Below are 18,968 nucleotides of genomic sequence, written 5' to 3' on the forward strand. Positions count from 1 at the left end.
AAAGAAAAATTGCAAATATTATAAATTATATGTGACATCATTACTGTTTGGTTTTGTTTTTTCTATTGGGAATCATAGGTCCCTGTCCTTCCTGTCAAAACCCAACTGTTTTGAAATATCAAAACAAATCCTTTTTTTCCTGTAGTATTAATGGTGGCAGTGCTGGTAAAATGGAAATGAAGTGTACCTTTGTGAAGAAAACATTGTGTTGGAAGGGAAAAACTGAGCAGGTTTATGGCCTCTTAGATTTCAGTTCATCAGTTGGAAAATCTTTTTAGTTTCTACTTCTCATCATCGTACAGATTATTAACACATTTTGGATGATTTTTTAGATTGCTTATATAGAATATGAAGTCTGTGAACCAAACAGCTGTTGTTGTACTTTAATGCTGTTTTATGTATGTGTTCAAGGTGTTGGAGAGAATGCATGTGCAAAGAAAAGTCACGAAAAGTACCTCATTGCTTTGAAAGGCTCTGGACTGGCATTTCCTGAGGATAAAATTGCATGTGGTATGCAGGAACAAGGAGCTGGAACTAGCACATTAGCAGTTCAAGGTTTGTGTAGAAAAATACTCTAAGCAGAGTTGATTATTGCTGGGGTTTATATAAAATGATTTTAGTTTATTTAAAAAAAAACAATCCACCACACCACAAATCTTAATGAAACTTAAGGAATTACCTGTTAATTAGTGCACCATCAGATTGCAAGACTCATTTTAATTCTATCAACAAAGCTAAATATCCTAACTTTTTGTTGCTTATGTACTAATCATCAGTTCCCAATCACAGCATTAGTGGAATTTGAGTAGGCAAGATGAAATTGCCCGTAGTGGAATTTTGTCAGTACAACTAAGTCACAAAAGTGCTGTGGATATTTTTTGTTCACCTAAAGGCCATCAGAGTTTTTTGCAATTTGTGAAAGAACACATCTCAGATTCTAAATTCTGCAATGGAATGTGCTTGCAAATCCCTAACTTTGTATTGCTTGGAAATCTTACTCCAACTTCTCAGTCCTCTGCTGTGTATCTTTTAAAGAAAGTTAATGTAGTGTTTCATTTCATACTGGCTCATTAAATATCGTAAAGTACTCTCTTTTCAGTGTAAGACTTATGAAAGGAATCTCTGAATTTTTTTATTTCAAAAGGTTTAGCAGGTGCTACGGCAACAGCAGGACAAGGGGATTCTTCAGATGAGGTGAGACTGTTTTTAAAGCCTGTAATAAACTGCAACGGAATATTAAATTGAGAGAATGCTTGCAGTCAAATCCCACAAACCTTAACTCTGTCTACCACAGAGTCTTTTCATTTTAATAATTAGAAATAATGGAGGCACATAGGAATAGATCTCATGCTTTTGATTTACTAAGGATGACTTGAAAACCCCTTATTTTTACTATACTGCTTCAGTTGAATTTATGTAATGTATGGAGTAATGTAGGAGAAACTTGTGTAGGTAGTTCAGAAGTCACTATAAGGTAAATTGGATTTGATTAAAGCAAATTTAAGGCATGTGATGCTATGAATGGTGTTAGTAGTTTTTGGCACTTGAGAAACCAGCTGAACTGGTGATAGCAGCAGTGAGAATTTTTCTGTAGATAAATTCCCATCTGTAGACTTGGCTTTACTAACCAAACACATTGAGTGGGAGTAAAAAGGAGGGAATCTCCTTTTAGATTGAGCTGTAGGAAGTAAATGGAATTTAATGAGGAAACTTAAATTCTGGCAGTTACTTTATCAATTTATTCTCATGTTTTGCCCTAGTATTTAAAACCTAATTTCAGCTAGTAAGCCTCAGCAGCCATTCTGGTAGGGTAGTACAACACATTTTAAATAATGTAAATTACAGGTTTTTTTATAGGACTCTTGCTTGCATTGATTTCTATGTGAACATGTATTGAAGTAAAAACAATTGTTAGTGTATGTCTAAAACAGTTATGTGACATGTTTGTCACAAGCACAGCAGCATCTGTTACGCTTTCAGCAGTGCTATTTATAATCTGGTATTTTTCAGACTATCGCTTCTTTGTTTTTCACCATCACTTGACAAACAAACAGACACCAAAAAAACCCAAACCCCAGACTGTGGAGGTCCTGTGAAAGAAGGCAGCAATTCAAGTTAGCGTTAAGAACCTCAAGTAGCATTTTCAAATAAACTTAAAATGGCTCAGCATGCTCTTTCTGTTTTACCCCTGTAAAGTGATGATGAGAAGGGAGTAAACTGAAGTTGTTAAGAGTCGGAAGAGAGATTGCTGGTTACTGATACTTGTTTTGGGAAAGTCCAAGAGGGATGTAGAAAGAGAGATGTATTTTTAATGAGAATTATCAGGAAGAAATATCCTTAGAAAAGAATGAACAAGAGTGGAATTATGGCAACTGCATTGTAGTTTGCTAGTTAAAGATACCTGTTTTCTACAGAGATTTTTCTTTCTGATCTCCAGGATGTAAATATATATGTAGGTATTTTATTATACTACTACAGATATTATTTTTCTAAATTAAAATTTATTCCAGGTATGTGAGCATATGCAGAATTTCAAGATGTTAATTACATTATTAAGATACGTTATAGAAAAGAACCAGACCCTGTTTTGAAATCTGTATTTAGAAAATTTTTAATTGTATAATATTTTTCTTGATCATGCTATACAATAGTTATGGCAAAAAAATAAAGTCCAGTTTTTTTATTACAAAGCAGAAGCAGGGAACTAAATAGCTTGAAAAGCTTTGCATAGTTCATTATTTGTTTTCACTTCTACAATAGTAGATGGTAGTAGATAGTTCTAAATTAAAAATGCATCTGAAGGATGGATGTATTGTGAGGTATTTGTTGGGGGTTGTGTTGTCATGTTTCCCCTGCCCCTGAAACAGTATAGGCTCACTTGTGCTTCTCAGATGGTTTGTGTTCCATCCTGTGTTATTTTTGGAGAGAACTTGCCATTAGTTTCCTCTATTAGCTTTTCTTCCTCATGTTTTCCTTTGTGCAAAAGGGCAAAAAAAAAGCTCCTCCCTCAACCTTTACTCCTATTTAAGAAGTTTTTATGTTCCAGGGAGTCAAATGAAACCCAGTCCATGGATACTTTTACCACAATGATTAATAAACTTTTTTGTATTGGATATCTCTGTTTGGCTGCCCTTGTTTATTGGGCACTGAATGCCTTATTGGTCAGTTATAGTTACTGACTCCAATTGCAATTTAATGTAATTGTACCAAAAAAAAGGCGGTGTATAGTATCTAATATTAAGTTGATAATCTGAATTTACAACCAATGTGGCACACCTTAGGCATACTGCTAAATATTCTATTATGTAAACTAAACCTGCATAGATCTTTGCTGTTACCTGAGTATACTTACACAGCTTTATCCAATGGGTAAAATAGGGTGTTCTACATTTGCTGACTCATTTTCTTAGTCTCTGTCCCTGGGCTTGGCAGACACCATGTGTCGTGGTTTCACCCCGGCTGAGGGCCAAGATCCACGCAGCTGCCTGCTCCTTTAAGGAAAAGAGCAGGTTAAAGGGAAGAGGGAAGGGGGGTGAGAAGTAAGGGAAGGGAAAAAAGGAAGAGAAAGGGGCAAATAACCCCAAGATCAAGAAATTAAGAGGCCCGTGGGTTGGGATAAGGATAGTTTACTAAGATAACAGAAAGATACAATGTAACAATACTAACAGGACTTCAAAGCAAAATATATGAAGCTGTTGATACACAATGCAGTTTCTCACCAAACCACACAACTCAGGCCGTGCCACCCAGAGCCGTCCCAGAACCCGACCGTCCCCCAAGCACCGCGCGTCCCGGAGCCGCCCTAGGCCTTCCTCCCGTCAGCCCCCGATATCCTGGGCAGGACGTAACTGGCGTGGAATACTCTCTTTGGCCAGTTGGGCCACCTGTCCTGGCTTCGCCCCTCCTTTCTCATGAAGAGCTGAGAAAGTCCTTGACTGTCTGACAGCAACTAGAAACATCAGGGTGTTATCAGCACTACTCCCATTTTACTCTCAAACACAGCATTTCATCCACTGTTACAAATGAAATTAACTCCATCCTGACTAAAACCAGGACACCATGTGACCTAGCATTCACTGTCTCAAGGCTGTTGAAACTTCTGCACTTGACATTAAGTTTTAACCCTACCTTGCTGAAGCAATGGAAACCAACTGTCTTAACATTATTGAGGGGGAAAAAAAAAGTTCTCGAGAAAGTAATCCTCATAAGTCACTCAATTTTTCCTCTTTTTAGTGAAATCACTTCTAAAGTTGTACTGAATACTGCTACGTGTTTAAATTTTTTGCATACTGTGGAAAGGAAAATGCATTTTGTTTGACAGAGCAGTGGTGGTAGGAGCTAGAACTCAAAAGATTAATCACAATTTGTATACCCAAATGCATTATTTTCTGGTTAAGGACCCTCTAGGAACTCTCTGGTTTGACTGAGACTGCTGAAGAGGTCTTGAGGCCTCCAGCTATCAAGTTTTTAGCTACAGTAATTTAGATTCATTTTCTTCAGGCCAGGAGACTTGAATTGCAGGGTCCTGCAGTTCACAGTAATATCTCAGCAGGTTTGATTTCATGCTTTAGAGTACTTGGCCCCTCTCATGGGGGAGAATGTCTCACTGGCTCCTAATTGAAGTACAGAAGTAGCATGTGTTAACAAAGCCCACAAGACACCCAAGAGTTCAAATGAGTGTCCTTAAAATGAATTTTCAGATGGAGGTACTGAAAGGGTAGGAGAAGTCAGACCTTTCACTAACACAGTACTTCTGATCAGTCCTTGCATATAAAATACGAATAATCTTTCTCCCCGAGGAAGGGTAGTCTCTTATTGAGTGCCAGCTGGTTCATCATTCCAGTGAAGTCTGGATATAAGACAATGGCATTTACTTAAGATGAGTAGATATTTGATTACTTATTTTTAGCAGTAGGTATCTGTGTTAATTATATGTCATTTTATTAGATTCAATAAGAATCTTTAATGCCACATTTAATGTGCAATGTCACACTCTTTTTAATAGCCAGTGTTAGTTTTTGTAAAGTGGTGGTGATGTTTTTAACTGCTTTGCATTTTAGGAACTTTGCTGGTTTGTTTGCAGAGTGCCTTGAAAGTTTCAGATGACTGCATAAAGTGTTGCCATTATTCTGTAGGAAACTAGCAATTAGAACTGGCCTCTTAAAGGTGTCAAAAAATACTTTATTCTTGGATCAAAACTGAATGTCTGGCTAATTTTCTGACTTGCCAAATTTAATAGCCAATATGTTGGCTGAATTTTTTTAAGGAAATAAAACACCCCAGACACTACAGAGGAAAATGGTGAAACCTTGGATATGCAACAGTTAAAACATTTGCAGCTTTATACATTTTTTGTAGGCATCTGTTTGAGAGATCAAAGCAGGTAACCTTACAAAGTTAATTAAATAGACGAAGATGTCTGAACTTGCCTAGGATAACGCTGCCTGCAGGGGAAAAAGGCAATTTGAAAAATTGTGATTTTTCTAATGAGTTGGACAAAGTCCATGGTTCCTCTAAACAGCAAAAGTATTTTTCTGGTAAGAGAGCATATTTGGGGCTTTTCTGTTTTAGCTTGATAGTTAAGCCAGAATTTTGGGAGCATACCATCTCTTGGCAATAAAATTCTAAATATACGATTATCAATTTTTTAAACTCTTCCCCTACCCTAGGAGGACCAGGATGGTAGCCAAGGTGTGGGCAAGCGCAAGAGGGTGAAACTAAGCAGCACCACCAAAGGTATTTATAAAGTACTGATCTCAGTTTATCATATTTGCTTTGTGTCTATCTTAAAATTTATCTAGGGATATTGGTTCACTTCCCCAGCACCGTAGTGCTGCATGTGACAGGTATTAAATACAGCAAAACCTGGGGAAAAAAAAAAGGCAAGAGAAATTGCGGTAATTGGCAACTTTGATTTCCCTTGAGTAAGTACCACTGTGACCAGTCATTTTGTCACTTTCATGCCATAAGTTAACCTCTAAAAATTCATCCCATTTTTTACTGTGTGGCTGGCAGGGTTGCAATACAGCTTGGGGAGCGTTTGGTGTGTTTGTTCTTAACAGGTTTCTTTCATTAGTGCCGCTGTACAGTATTGGTTGTGTTTTAGCCAGGCAGTGATTCCCTCTGGTTCTGGTTGGTCTTTCTATACTGTTCTAGTAATATTTAAGAGAATATACTTGAATGAAGTCCCCTTTGAAGCCACTCTATTATTTTCTTAGATTGTAATTAGTCCTATGTGCACTTTTAGTCCCAACATGAGCAACACTTGCATGGAGATCAGTGCAAGTTTTAATTCAAGAATGAGCACAGGCTAGAGACAAGTTAACCCTATCCTGTGCTTTATCCTTGACATGGTTTTGTGCTAAAAAAGTTTCATTTAAACTCTTATTATGAAATAAAAAACGCCTTTTGTTGTTGGTTTTTAAGTATGACTGAGTAGTCTGACAGAGGAAGCAATAAAGAAATTGGAAGCCCTGAGGAAAGAACATTTGGGTGCAAAACCGGTGACAGTTGGAATAAAATTTCTGGAAAGGCTTTGGAGTGAAGGTTTGGAATTTGAATTTGAAATGCAGGAGTTCGTGAAGTCAGTAAAAAGGTATGAAGGTGTTGTGAGGAGTGTGGAAAAGTAAGATGGATGGCCTCACATTAAAGGGGAAAAATGTGAAGCTGGAAAAGTGGAGAACTAAACGTTTTGGCATTGGCGGTGTTAGGAGGTGATCTTAGAAATGGTGTGTTAAAGATTATGGCAGAGAATAATGTGGAAGAAGACATGCAGGAAACTTACAGGCATACAAGAGATGCTCTCTTACTTGAGTTTTAGAGGCTGTTTGGTTGTCTAAGATAAGTTAGAGTACGGCAAGAAAAAAATGCTGGTTTTCTGATGTGTAATAATTGATGATGGTAAATGGGCATGGAGTGAGGTCAGGCTGAGAGGCTGACAGATGTGAAAACCATATCAGCAGTGACATTTCAGGAAAAGTGGTACTTTAATTCAACATTTCATTTCCCCCCAGGGTTGTAGTCTTCCCCCTCTGAGGCATCCCAACATGGACTGTGCTCATGGTGTTGATAGCTCCTAATATCAGCCCCAGAGGAGGGAGTCTGCCAATGGGGGAAGGGTAAGTATCTGTTTTTATTAAATATTGAATAGTTTTCTGAAGTTTTCAGTATTCATATTTTATGTCCAATAGGGTATAAAATAAGAGTATGAAAAGAAAATTTTAGAAAACTGAGTATTGAATAAAAACAGATTTACCTTTTCCATATAAGCAGACTCCCTGTCCCATCCTAGGTCTTTAGTGACACTGTCTTCATAGAGGTTTATTTAGATACTGGGGGTATCTTGGAATGCCAAGACTCATATTCCAGAGAGATGTTCAAAACAGTCTATGGGATCTTTTGTGACACTAGGAAAGAGAAGAAAGATTTCTTTGAAGAACATACAGTGTTTATACTGACATTTGCTGATACAGGTATGGGACTGAGTATTGAAAGAATTTTTATTTTTACTGTGTTTTAAAACCTGCATCCATCTTAAATACTTGATGTTTAAGAAAAATTTAAACCCACAGGCACTATACTTTTCTCCTTTGTTGAAACAAATTTAAAATCAAGTGGTGCTTTTAAGAGTGGGAACGTTAGTCCCAGTGTTCTTGACAAATTTTCCAAATTGGGTAAAAGCATTCTGCCTACTTAAATTCTGTAGCAGGTATAAGTGGATATATATTCTTCCCTCCCTGCCTGAAACTGCTGTATGAAGAATTTGATACGTACTGTTGAATTTCATACGTGTTAGAGAAAGCTGTGCTTCAGATAAGGTGGACAAGGTGTTGTGTCACTTGTACCTATGCCTGGTGTTTTCACTTGTGGGCGTTTGGCACTGTCTGCTCAGTGGACAGAGGACTTCAGTCTGCATGGCTACCAAGCTTTCATGGGCAGTAGAATCACATGTGCAATTTCTTAACAAGAGACAAGGAAGAGAATATAAATGATCATCACACGTTGACCACAGTAGGTGATGTGTAATGCTTTGCAATATATTTTAATATTAAAGCATCTTTCCTGACTCTGTGATGGTAATTTATTTTTTATTTCAATGCTTGTAGACTATGTTGAATAAAACATATTCTTGTCTTTGTGTGGCTTGCTAGAGTCTTGAGGAGATCCCTGAAATTACATTATTCATGATTTCTCATGATCTTTTGCAATTCCTGAGATGTTTTGGGCTGATTGGTTGCTTGATTGGGGAACTCTGACTTTTGATAATGGTGGAAAATGAAGATAGTTCCTGCTTCAGAAAAGTACAAATGGCTGTCCTGCTTAGGATAGGGTAGGCACAAAGCTATCCAGTACAGTTCCTAAAGCTGTCATGTATCAGTGAAGAGACAAGTCTTGAAGGCCAGCGAAGAGACAAGTCTTGAAGGCCAGATAACGTGGTGGGAATACTTCATACAGTCCCAGTGGAGTCTAGGATTTTGCATCCTCAGGTCTAGTTCATTTCTAGGTACAAAGGAGCATTATTCTTATTTTCTTTAGTCCTTCTATGTTATGAGAGTGAATAATAACTGCTGTCGTTTTAAGTAATAAATAATATCTTGAAGAATGATAGAAAGGTTTCATATGTCAGCCTTTTTTTTAAATGGAGTTAATACGGTTTATGCTCTGTCAAGCCACAGTTCCATCCTAGCAGTGGTCAGTTTGTGCAGTTTTACAATCAGGAAACTGATCTACTTGAAAATGTAGCTGACAGTGGAAAGATGACTTGGTTCTTTATGTGGGTACCGCACAGGGCTGTATTGTCGGCACGTGTAAGGGGGGAAAGTGAATGGAGAGGAGTTGAACAGGGAAAGATAAGTCTGTCTCTTCTGGGACCTTCAGGAGCTAGTGCCTGATTATGGTATTTTTTTATAATAGCAAAACCCAACAACAGCTTTGTGGTTGGTCAGTCAGTACATACATTGCTTTAAAAAAAAAGAATAATGATACATTATTCCTGCTATTTAACTTGTTTAGAGCTTTGTAAATAGAACGTGTTCTAAGGTGATAGAAACTCATCACTAAATCATAAAATGCATTTTGTTGTTTTGCTATTTTAACTTCAGCTGAGTAGTAGTCTGCATTAATGGTTTCAGTTAAGTGACTGTCTAAATATTTTGCAAATTGCCGTGATTCATTACAATCAGGGAGCTACTACAGTAAGGTGATAACAATTCAATGCAATCAATGAAGACTGTTCTGTGTGATAGTATTGTACTAAAAACTTTCATTGACTTCTCTGCAGGTCCTTTTTATTATTACAGAATCTGACACCGCAGCGTTGGCCATGTTCATTTTCCTAGTGTTTTTGAAAAAAAACCCATAATTTACAGAGTCCACTAAGATGTTCTTAAGTTTTTGTTACTGAGTTTTATATAAGACAGTGCAACTGGACTCAGTGTTTTCAGTTTTAATAATTATTACATTACACATCCCCTCCTCCAACCTTTTATGCAGATCAATCTATCATGGACGTTTTGAAGCATAAATGTTTTCTAGAAGAATTGCTATTTTGGACAATAAAGTATGAGTTTCCACAGAAGATGGTAACTTTCTTACTCAACATGCTGCCAGATCAAGATTATAAGGTACATGCCTTACTTCATTCAAACTTTCTCTTTTCTTATTCACATACTTAATGGGTATTATGCATTGTATGAAACCACATATGTTTGTATTTGAATAATGATCAGTAAAATAATGCAGATCTTTTACCTTGTTTTCAGTACTTTGTTAGAAAGTCTAAAGTGCATAGTATTTGAATAGGGTTGTGGACAAACCAAGGTAGATAACTTTGGAGCAGCAGTATTAATTATGTTCTCGTGGTTTGGTTTTTTATTTTCTGGCTGTTAGTGCATATTTGCATGTGTTGGATTTGTAAATTGGATTTTTTTTAGTGAAAAGGTGGGATTGGCACTAAATGATTCTGTAGTGTGGTAAGACTGCTAAAATAATTGCAGTGACTTCATTCCAGTGGTTTCTCCATATAGGCCATTACAGTGTGAATGTTTTTGCTGCAGCTATGCCCTAGGTGATTTTGGCAGCCTTCCAGGTGCTTCCTTACAGAGTTTTGCAGTTGTCCATACCAAGTGTCTCCTGGCATGGAGTCGTGGAGACTGGATGTCATCTTCCTGTTTTAAATCTTGGTGTGCAGCCAGGTTTGGCTGTTTGCTCTACATGTTCCCAAGACCAAGTATACATAGCAATCAGGCTTAACATTTTGCTCTGATCATATCATGTCATACCTTTGAGCCATGCAAATATTTTGGACCTTCTCAGTCCCTTCTGGGAGGCAAAGATCAAAAGAACCTGAAGTCCAGGCATGCAGATTTCTTCAAAAATGTCTCTTTTTTTATAATGGGACCAGCCTGTATTTGTGACCCTTAAAACCTCGCTGTATCAAAGCAAAGAACATGAAGATAACTTGAAAGGAAGAAAAAGCTAATCTATGGGCCTTCATCAATACCCTGCCCATGTCAAGACACCATTTTGATTTGGGATGCCAGCATAGATTCATCTTGGTCTCAGGTGCAGCTAGTACATGAGGACTTGACTGATGATTCGCTGCCTGAATTCTTCTTGACATTTGGACATCCAGTTCTCCTGATCCATTGCCTGCTAAACTCCTGCCTGTGAATACACCCAACTACTAGCAGCATTCAGAGGAATCTGGTAAGTGTTGTTAAGTTTACCTTCTTTTTCCCTTTGACAACAAGCCACAGTCTTCAGTGGCTTTCTTCACTGTATTTATAGTATTTCTTTTCTATGAATGGAGACCATGGTATATTTGGTTTCTATACAGTCTGCCACCTTTATCTGGAAATAATCCATCTTCTACCAACCAATACTCTATGTTCAGATTTTTTTAAGGTTTCTTTTTGTTTTGGTTTGGTTTTGTTACCAATTTTATATTGTGCTTGATGAAACAGTGAATTCCTATGTACAAATTTATTACTAGCACAAATCCTAAGTATTTGAAATCCTTTGGATTCTGTACTTAGTGTAATTACTGTGATTGTCTAAAATGTATTTTCTCAGTAGTAAGGAAACTCAGAGCAGGCAATGGATCACAGATAATACTATGGAAGCAGTAACTATTCTTTCACAAGATACCTGGGCTTTGTTGCAAAACTGTGTCAATGATGCATGAATTGTAAATATGTCGATGAGGATTGTGGCTTATTTACAAGAATTGGCTCTGCCTTTTACATGTATACAGAGAGAACATGCTGTTTTGGGATGAATTAGGAGAATGTTTTTTCTTTCAAGCTTCCAGTTAGCTTTTATGAAGGAAAAGCTTCTTTGCTGTTTAATCCTGTTGCATTCTCAAACAGTTGGAACACCTGTAAGGATATAACCTGTACCAAGGGATCTCCCAGCTTTCTGCTACTTTCTCCCATCCCATCTATACATCCCATCTATAGCACATACACTGTCTTGTTTTTTTCCATCTCTGCCACTGTGCGATTTGTCTGATTCTTTGAGAGCTGATTTAGCTCGTTAAATGAGCAGAACTCAGCTGAACTGGTGTTCTGTTAAAGCGAGTGAGCACAGAGTTGGCTTATCTGTGTGTGCTCTGAAATTGTTGAAATCTCTGACCTTCAGCATAGAAGTAGTAGAGCTGACTGAATCTGCCATGCCCTATGCAGCAGTCAGTGAGCTGCCCACACTCTGTTGCATGGATTTATTTCTAAGTAGGAACACAAACTTCCCTTTTAGTATTTCCCAATATTGAAAAGAGGTGTTGAGAGGGGTGCTCTGAAAGCCTGGGTTAATTAGCTCTCCCCACACACCCCACTTTTGCATATTACAGAAACAGAACAACAAAGTGTGGTCTTTTGCCTTACAGGATTTGTGCCTGAGACATCCCTTCGAGCACTCCATGACATTTGGAGGTTGGAAGACTTACAAATGAAGGAAGAAAAAAACAAACCAAGAAAAATTTACTGGATCTTTCAAGAACTTAGAGGCATTATAGCGTGGACAAGGTTTCTGCAAGAAGAAAAGCAAAAGGCCAGAGAAATAGGGCTGTCCTTCATCTGACCAAGGAGAAGACAAAGAAGGGTTTAGCAATAAACAGGAACATGATGGAAGAGTGTAAATCATCCAAGAGCAGAGCTTTGCCGAAACCTGGAATATTGGAAGTAGAGCAATGAAAAGCATCTAGTAGAGATAATGAATCAAAAAACATAACTAATGCTGTGCCTTGTCAGGCACCTCCTGTGGTGATGTTGGGACAGTTATTACAGCAACAGGACTTCTCTGACCCCTGGATTTGCTGTTCTATAAATTCTGTAGAACAGTTTTTCTATCGGAAACTTAATTCTAGCACACTGTCACTTGGCAGAGCTGTCTTTCTCTTTGTGTTGAAAACAAACGTGGGAGATGCAAATTTTAACTGAAAAACAGAGTTGATACTGTCCTAAAAGTTCTGGGTTTGTTTAGGGACCATCAAGAGGAAGGGCCAGGTGAAAAAATTAAATTTGTTTTTACATAATCTAGACATTTACAAGCTGCACAAGATAATAGAGAGTAAGTCAGTGAAGGTAAATATACAGAAAACATTCCTGTCTTAGGAAGCCACTTCTTGCAAATGGTTGGAAGCTGCATAAATATTATCCTATTATCTGCATTCTTGCTCCATTCTATGTTTTTCCTTAGTTGTGTATACAGCTTTGGCCACTAAAGACGGAATACTGAGATGGATGGATTGATTTGACCTACTATGTCCGTTTTTATACACACACTGCAGTTTACCACAATATTTAAGTATTTTAACTTCTAGAAAAAAAGCTTAGTTTCTTCTTTTCAAAATTGGAAAGGGTTGTGTGTGTTTATCTTCCAAGTGAATGTAAGTGTCAAGCTTATGTCTTGTCTTTATTTAAGTATATTATAGCATCTCTATAGTAGTGTCTTGATAGTGAATCTGCAGTACTTTCAGAAATTAATTTTTGTAGCTGTGAGGCACAGAAAGTTCTGATGTTTGCTGATTTTAATTTAAAGTAAATACATAAAAAATCCAAAATCTATCTTTAGAGGAGGACCGTGTTTTTGCAATCAACTTGGCTTGAGTGCTGTGGGAAAAAAAAAGAACCTGAGATTTCTATTTAAACATAATAGAATGTGAAGAAGTAATTTGTAAACAAATTACACTTTTTTTTTTTTACTAGCAGCATTAATGTACTAACTTCTTAAAATATCAGACGTGTGTGATTTCTCTCTGATACTTAATATTAGTAGTGTAGATATCTTGATGTTTGTTGAAAGTTTTGTTACCAATGATTAAAGTTGTAGCAAGCTTTAATTTAAAGGGAATTATATGATAGGTTGTTCTGCCTTAAGAGTACAAGAATGGTACTGTGTTAACTCTGCACAAGTATTGTGAATATGTTCTTCCAAAAAGGCTTTAGCTGAAAACAGTTGCCATTGTGCTGGGCACTGTATGTAGAAGACACTTTTCAGTTATTATACAAGTTTTTGTCATTGTGGACCAGCTAAAGGAAGGCAAGTTAAACAGTTGTTTTATGTTTCCCACAGTGCTGTTCTCATCCCCACCCTGATCCATTTTTTTTGCATGAGCAACTTTATTTTTGAGGATAGTTGCCTGAAGTAGTAGCAGTTGTTCTGCCCAACAGCAGAGTTATGGCATTGTGATGGTCTTTGAAATATTTTCTGTATGAGAATAACATGGTAGTGCTATAATAAAAATAGGGGAGCACTGAATCTGAGGTAGGTAAAATGAAGTAGTGATTTGTGTAGAGTCTGGTGAAAATACAGCTGCCTCAGGGTGGTTGCAAAATCTCTAATTTTATGCTTATGAAAGATTAATACTTCCAGAAGGAATAGACAGGGGATTTTAGATTTTGAGCTGAAAATGTTCATCATTACAGAGCTCGTATTATCTCTTCTTACTAAGCCAAGCAAGTCCAGATGGTGTTAATTCAGAACTTAAAGTACTGAGAAGTGATTTAAAAGCTGGCAGATATATGCACATGCCATCAAGAAGGTTGGTTTACAATGCAATTTGAGGCTAACGGAGTGGGATAAGAAATTGTACTAAAATTTATATGTATGTGTAGCAATGCATTTAAATACTGATCTGGTTTAAAAAATCCTATTTATATGAAGAATAGTAAAGTTTCCTAATGACTTCAATTATTGAGGAGAAGGTGCTAAAAATTTATTATAAAATAGAGGATGTTATGATAGCAGATGAATTTCATTCTTGAAATGACATCCTCAACAGATGAATGAGAACCTTACTCTATGGGTAGGTGAGTACAAGTGATAAATTAAGGCCAGGTTATTGGGCACCACTAATCTTACTGCTCATAGTGTATCATTCTGAGACATTAGTCCCTATTTTAGTATGTAAAATTTTTGGATAAATGAATCATTAGAACTTTACTACTACTACAGGTATGCTTATATCACTTGTTTCAACATTTCTGGGTTGTGTTGTTACTGGGTTTTTTAATGTGGAAAGTATAGAATGAGAGGATTGCATTTTGGGATAAGGTAATAAAATTGAAGGCATAGGTTAACTCTATATAAGTCTCTTTATGTTAACTGCTTCTAGAAACTAGACATGGGACAGTAAGATGATCACTTTTTGTTTGTCATGGCAACTGGTGTTTCCTAAGATATGTTGATTGTACTTTTGTAAAGGAATATTTTATAATGAAAGAAATCTGTGTGGTACTTTTTAACATGAAAATTTCTTTATAACTTGCAGATTGCTTTTACCAAAACTTTTGTTCAGCATTATGCTTTTATTATGAAAACACTGAAGAAAAGCCATGAATCAGACACAATGTCTAATAGAATTGTGCATATCAGTGTTCAGTTGTTCAGCAATGAAGAACTAGCACGCCAAGTAACAGAAGAATGTCAGCTACTGGACATTATGGTCACTGTTCTGTTATATATGATGGAAAGTTGCCTTATTAAAAGTGAATTGCAAGGTAGGTTGATTTGCTTGCTTGCTTCCATGGGTAATAAATTGATTATTGAAGAAATCTCTTTAGTAGTCAATCCACCCTGTAACCGCTTACCAAGAATGCATAGCAATACATGGTGGAGACTGAGTCTTGAAATTTCATAGAAATGTAAAGATAGTTATCAAGAGAGGTACTGATGGTCTGCTTGATGGTTTGCAGGGTTTTCTTTTGTAGGAATGTTATATATTTTAGAATATGGAAAATTATCTTGCAGATACTTTATTTGTTGGGTAAAATGTGTAAACACTATTTGTGAAGCACATTTCAATAAGACATTGTATATGCAAATTGAGGTCTTTGCAAAATACTTTGAAAATATTTTTATTTATAAAATATTTTAAGTATTTAAAACTGTTTTAATTTTCCTTACCTGAGATTGCTTTAATAAAGCTTGATATAATTAGAGGAGAATATTTAATACTTCGTAAATACAAGAATTTGATGAGGCTTTTTTGGCTGACAGAATGTCTGTTTGAAGCTACTGTAACTTCTCCAGTGAGAAGAGCTGTCCTGTTTCTGTCCTCTTTGTTTTACCTGCCCTTATCTGAAAATGGTGGTGACTTCTGGTTTTCACCCTTCTGTGTGCTTAACAGACCACAGACCTCTCAGCCCTCTTTATCCTAGTTTGAATTTGAAAATACTCTCTAGATAGGCTGGTTGCTGCTGCCAAATAAGTGCTATCAGCATGAAATTGCAGTTTTCCTTGTCCAAAGTATATTTTTGTCTCTGAGTCTACTCTGTAGCCTAATACAGAATGGCTGTTCTGAAATGGGAAATCCTCAGTCAACTTGCTATAAAGTATGCCCTCATTCAGCTGCACTTCCAATACATGATTGCTTTACAGTATTAAAACTTTAACAGTTTGTGTATCAAGTGGCTTCTGCTAAGCTAATGCAAGTTGGTGGATTGTCATGTAAAACTACTTTCTAATCTCCATCTGAGTTTTACTTGTTGGTCAGTATGGGATATTGCTAGCATGGTAGTAAGGTTCTGTAATGGATAAGAATTTGCAGCCAAATAGAAAAAGGCTGTGACTGTGATTAGACATTCTCCGAAGAAACTTCCTGGTAATTAATTATGCATGCTGGAGCTGGTAAGTTAATAAAGTCAAATGTATTTGTGATAGATTTGTGAGAAAATACTTACTCTAGAGCAGCTATCCCAGGACATGATGTGATCTGTTTCCTTTCCCCAGCACCAGTGTTTGGTCTGGGCTAAGACTCCCATTATGGAACTTGCCTGGTGCCTTTCAGTGCTTTCAGAGAATTTCCTCCTCATTGCTGAAATGAGCATACTGCAGTTGAACATACTGTAAATTGACAGAAAACCTTTGATCAAATATTTGGGTTTTTTTCTCTCTCTCATATTCTCACTGGCCTTCTTTTTCAGTTCTCTGCTCGTGTATCTTGAGAAATTGCCCTAGCTGCACAAACAGAATTCTTCTCAAACATGTAGGTCATGTAGTGTCTGAGTGAAACAGAGTTTACAAAGCCAGCCAGTGGATAGATGGAGAAAAAATACTGGAGAGAAGCAAGGAGAACACGGAGCAGGAGTTCTATCTGCTAAGGCACGCTTGGTTTGGTTTGCTCACAGCTCCTAGTTGCCATCGGAGTTGACACAGGATCTATGTTGATACCACCTTGGACAGCGTTACTAATTCAGCTTACCTCTCTCATGTGTGGTGTGAAAGGAAGAGAAAGAGAAATACAGGTGCAGATGATCAAACTGGTTCCGTAGGAAGATTTATGTCCCTATGTTCATAGAGACCTTTTTCCTCTCTATGAGCATTTTCATCCTACTGAACTTTTCATGGGAGAATTTATATCCCAAGGAAAGTGTTTTGGTAGAGATTGATCCTTTAAAAAAATCCAAACCTCTTTGAATAACCTTACCTTAACCCTGGCTTATAGAGTACTCTCAATAAGAAACAGTGCTACTGCCTATTTGAAGTAACTCTGGATTTGACTAGTATGTACTGGGGCAGAGAATCAGCAACATGTAATTAATTGCTGGCTCTTTGCAAAGTCCTTCAGTGCATTCAGCTGAGATGTTATCCTGTGTGAGCATATGGGAGCCAGGCAGCTCAGCAACAAGACCTAGCTTTTTTCTTCGCAGATGTACCCGATAACAAGAGAGAGAGATTAAAGAGTATTTGATCAACTGTGGCAGAGAAGTTTGAGAAGCTCCACAGAGCACTTCTGGCTTCCTGCTCCTTCCAGTGCTTCAGGGTAATAGATAGGAGTCTTAAGAGATGGAGCTCTGTATTACCTTATGGTAATAAGAAGGTATATGTTCGTAGTCATGTACAATTCAAGCAGCGTATTTTTCAGGATGAAATTTGATTTGGTTTTCTGGGTGTGTTGTGTTTTAGGAAGTAGAACTCGTCAAGATCAAAATATTGTATGACTTCAAGTTAGAAAACTGGTTGATAGACTACATTTTTCCCTGGTATAAATAAGCCAACAAAATAACCTCAGAGTAAAAAAGAAAAGTAACATTTTCTTCAGTAGTTAGAACAAAGGGGAAAAAAAAAGCTTACATATATACCAAAGGGATCCATTCCAGATGCAGATATCCCTCATCAGCTGGAGACTCTTAATGACAGTGTCTTTTTAGCTGTGACTGTGTCACACTGCTTATGACCCTTACACTGTGTAAAGGGTAACTACCAGGGTCCTTCAGTGCATTTGAACTGGACAAGAGCCATCCACAACGGTGAGCATCAGAGGCATTATTTTCTTTATTAATTACAACTGACAGGTGGGTGCTGGAAGTCACTTCCCTTGAGCTGTGAATCCAGGACCAGTCCTGTTTCCCTTCAGGTCTTCCAGGAGTCCCTCTGATGAAAGTCAAATAAAGAGATTTATTTGACCGCTGTAGAGGATGTACTTCTGTGGTCTGGGGAGGAGACTTCTAACACTTCTCCCACTACCCACCCCCTCCACTCCGATTTCTTCTCCCCTTCTGGGAACCCTCTCCTGCCCTAGTCTCAGGAAGGTTGCATAATCCCTCTCTCTGTCCCAGATTCAGAGCAGAAATGCTTTTCACTGCTGTCCATCTCAGCGTGCAGTGTAGGTTTTGATCACCAGATTCCTGTTTGCATGCTGTAAGGTAGATTGCATGTTGGACGTGCATCAAATTCAAAATCAATTTCAGATGTTCATAATAGAAATTATATTGTTTGGTCTTTTTATATTTCTTGATAGCATTCAGAAAAGGTATACCTGTGATTGTTTTACTAATACACTGCTTTTCAAAGGTTGCAATATTGTTAGAAGTATGTGTGCCTCCTACTGAGTGGGATCTGTGTTAAGGCTGTGATGAGAGAGCAGCCTCAGGTACCACAAAATAACTATTCATCTTTTCTGCAGTTCTCTCTCTGTCTCTGTGATTGCAGCAGTACAGTAAATCCTAGTTACAAGAAGAAATAAAAAGTATTACTTTTTTTCTTTTCATTTTTTAAATCTAGATGAAGAAAATAGTTTACATGTTGTGGTGAATTGTGGGGAAGCACTACTGAAGAATAATACTTACTGGCCCCTTGTTAGTGACTTTATAAACATACTTTCACACCAAAGTGTGGCGAAGAAATTTTTGGAAGATCACGGTCTGTTGGTAACATGGATGAATTTTGTATCGTTCTTTCAAGGTATGTGACTTTCCTAAGTAGTACTAACCCAAGAATGTTAAGACAGCTTGGTTTTCAGAGCAGCAAAATCCTTCCGCTGCTCTATGTAAATGTTGGATTCATTAGTGTTCTCATAAATCTGTACTCCTGGAAGGGAACAGTATATTCAGAATAACAGGTAGATTTGAAAATGATCTCATGGATCTTTGTCTTGTGTGGACTAGTTAAAGTGCAGTTGCATCACACTTCACTGAGACTTCTGGTGCCAGAATTCTCAAGTTGTGCTTAAATTGCAAATCATAACT

The 18,968-nt window shown here is 37.3% G+C and overlaps 1 protein-coding gene across 1 annotated transcript in view; it reads left to right on the forward strand.

The window, feature by feature from the left end:
* The window catches only part of UBR3 (ubiquitin protein ligase E3 component n-recognin 3), a gene marked incomplete at its 5' end in the record, with an annotated part of 108,858 nt that overhangs the window by 15,746 nt on the left and 74,144 nt on the right, over positions 1-18,968 (forward strand). The window contains 6 exons of the mRNA XM_084265134.1: positions 412-561; positions 1,151-1,194; positions 5,670-5,736; positions 9,493-9,623; positions 14,771-14,999; positions 18,505-18,684. Coding sequence (XP_084121260.1) covers positions 412-561; positions 1,151-1,194; positions 5,670-5,736; positions 9,493-9,623; positions 14,771-14,999; positions 18,505-18,684 — 801 coding nt within the window. The remainder of the gene's footprint in view (positions 1-411; positions 562-1,150; positions 1,195-5,669; positions 5,737-9,492; positions 9,624-14,770; positions 15,000-18,504; positions 18,685-18,968) is intronic.

This window comes from Gallinula chloropus (genome assembly GCF_964237585.1).
Source record: "Gallinula chloropus genome assembly, chromosome: 5".
Lineage (NCBI taxonomy): Eukaryota > Metazoa > Chordata > Aves > Gruiformes > Rallidae > Gallinula > Gallinula chloropus.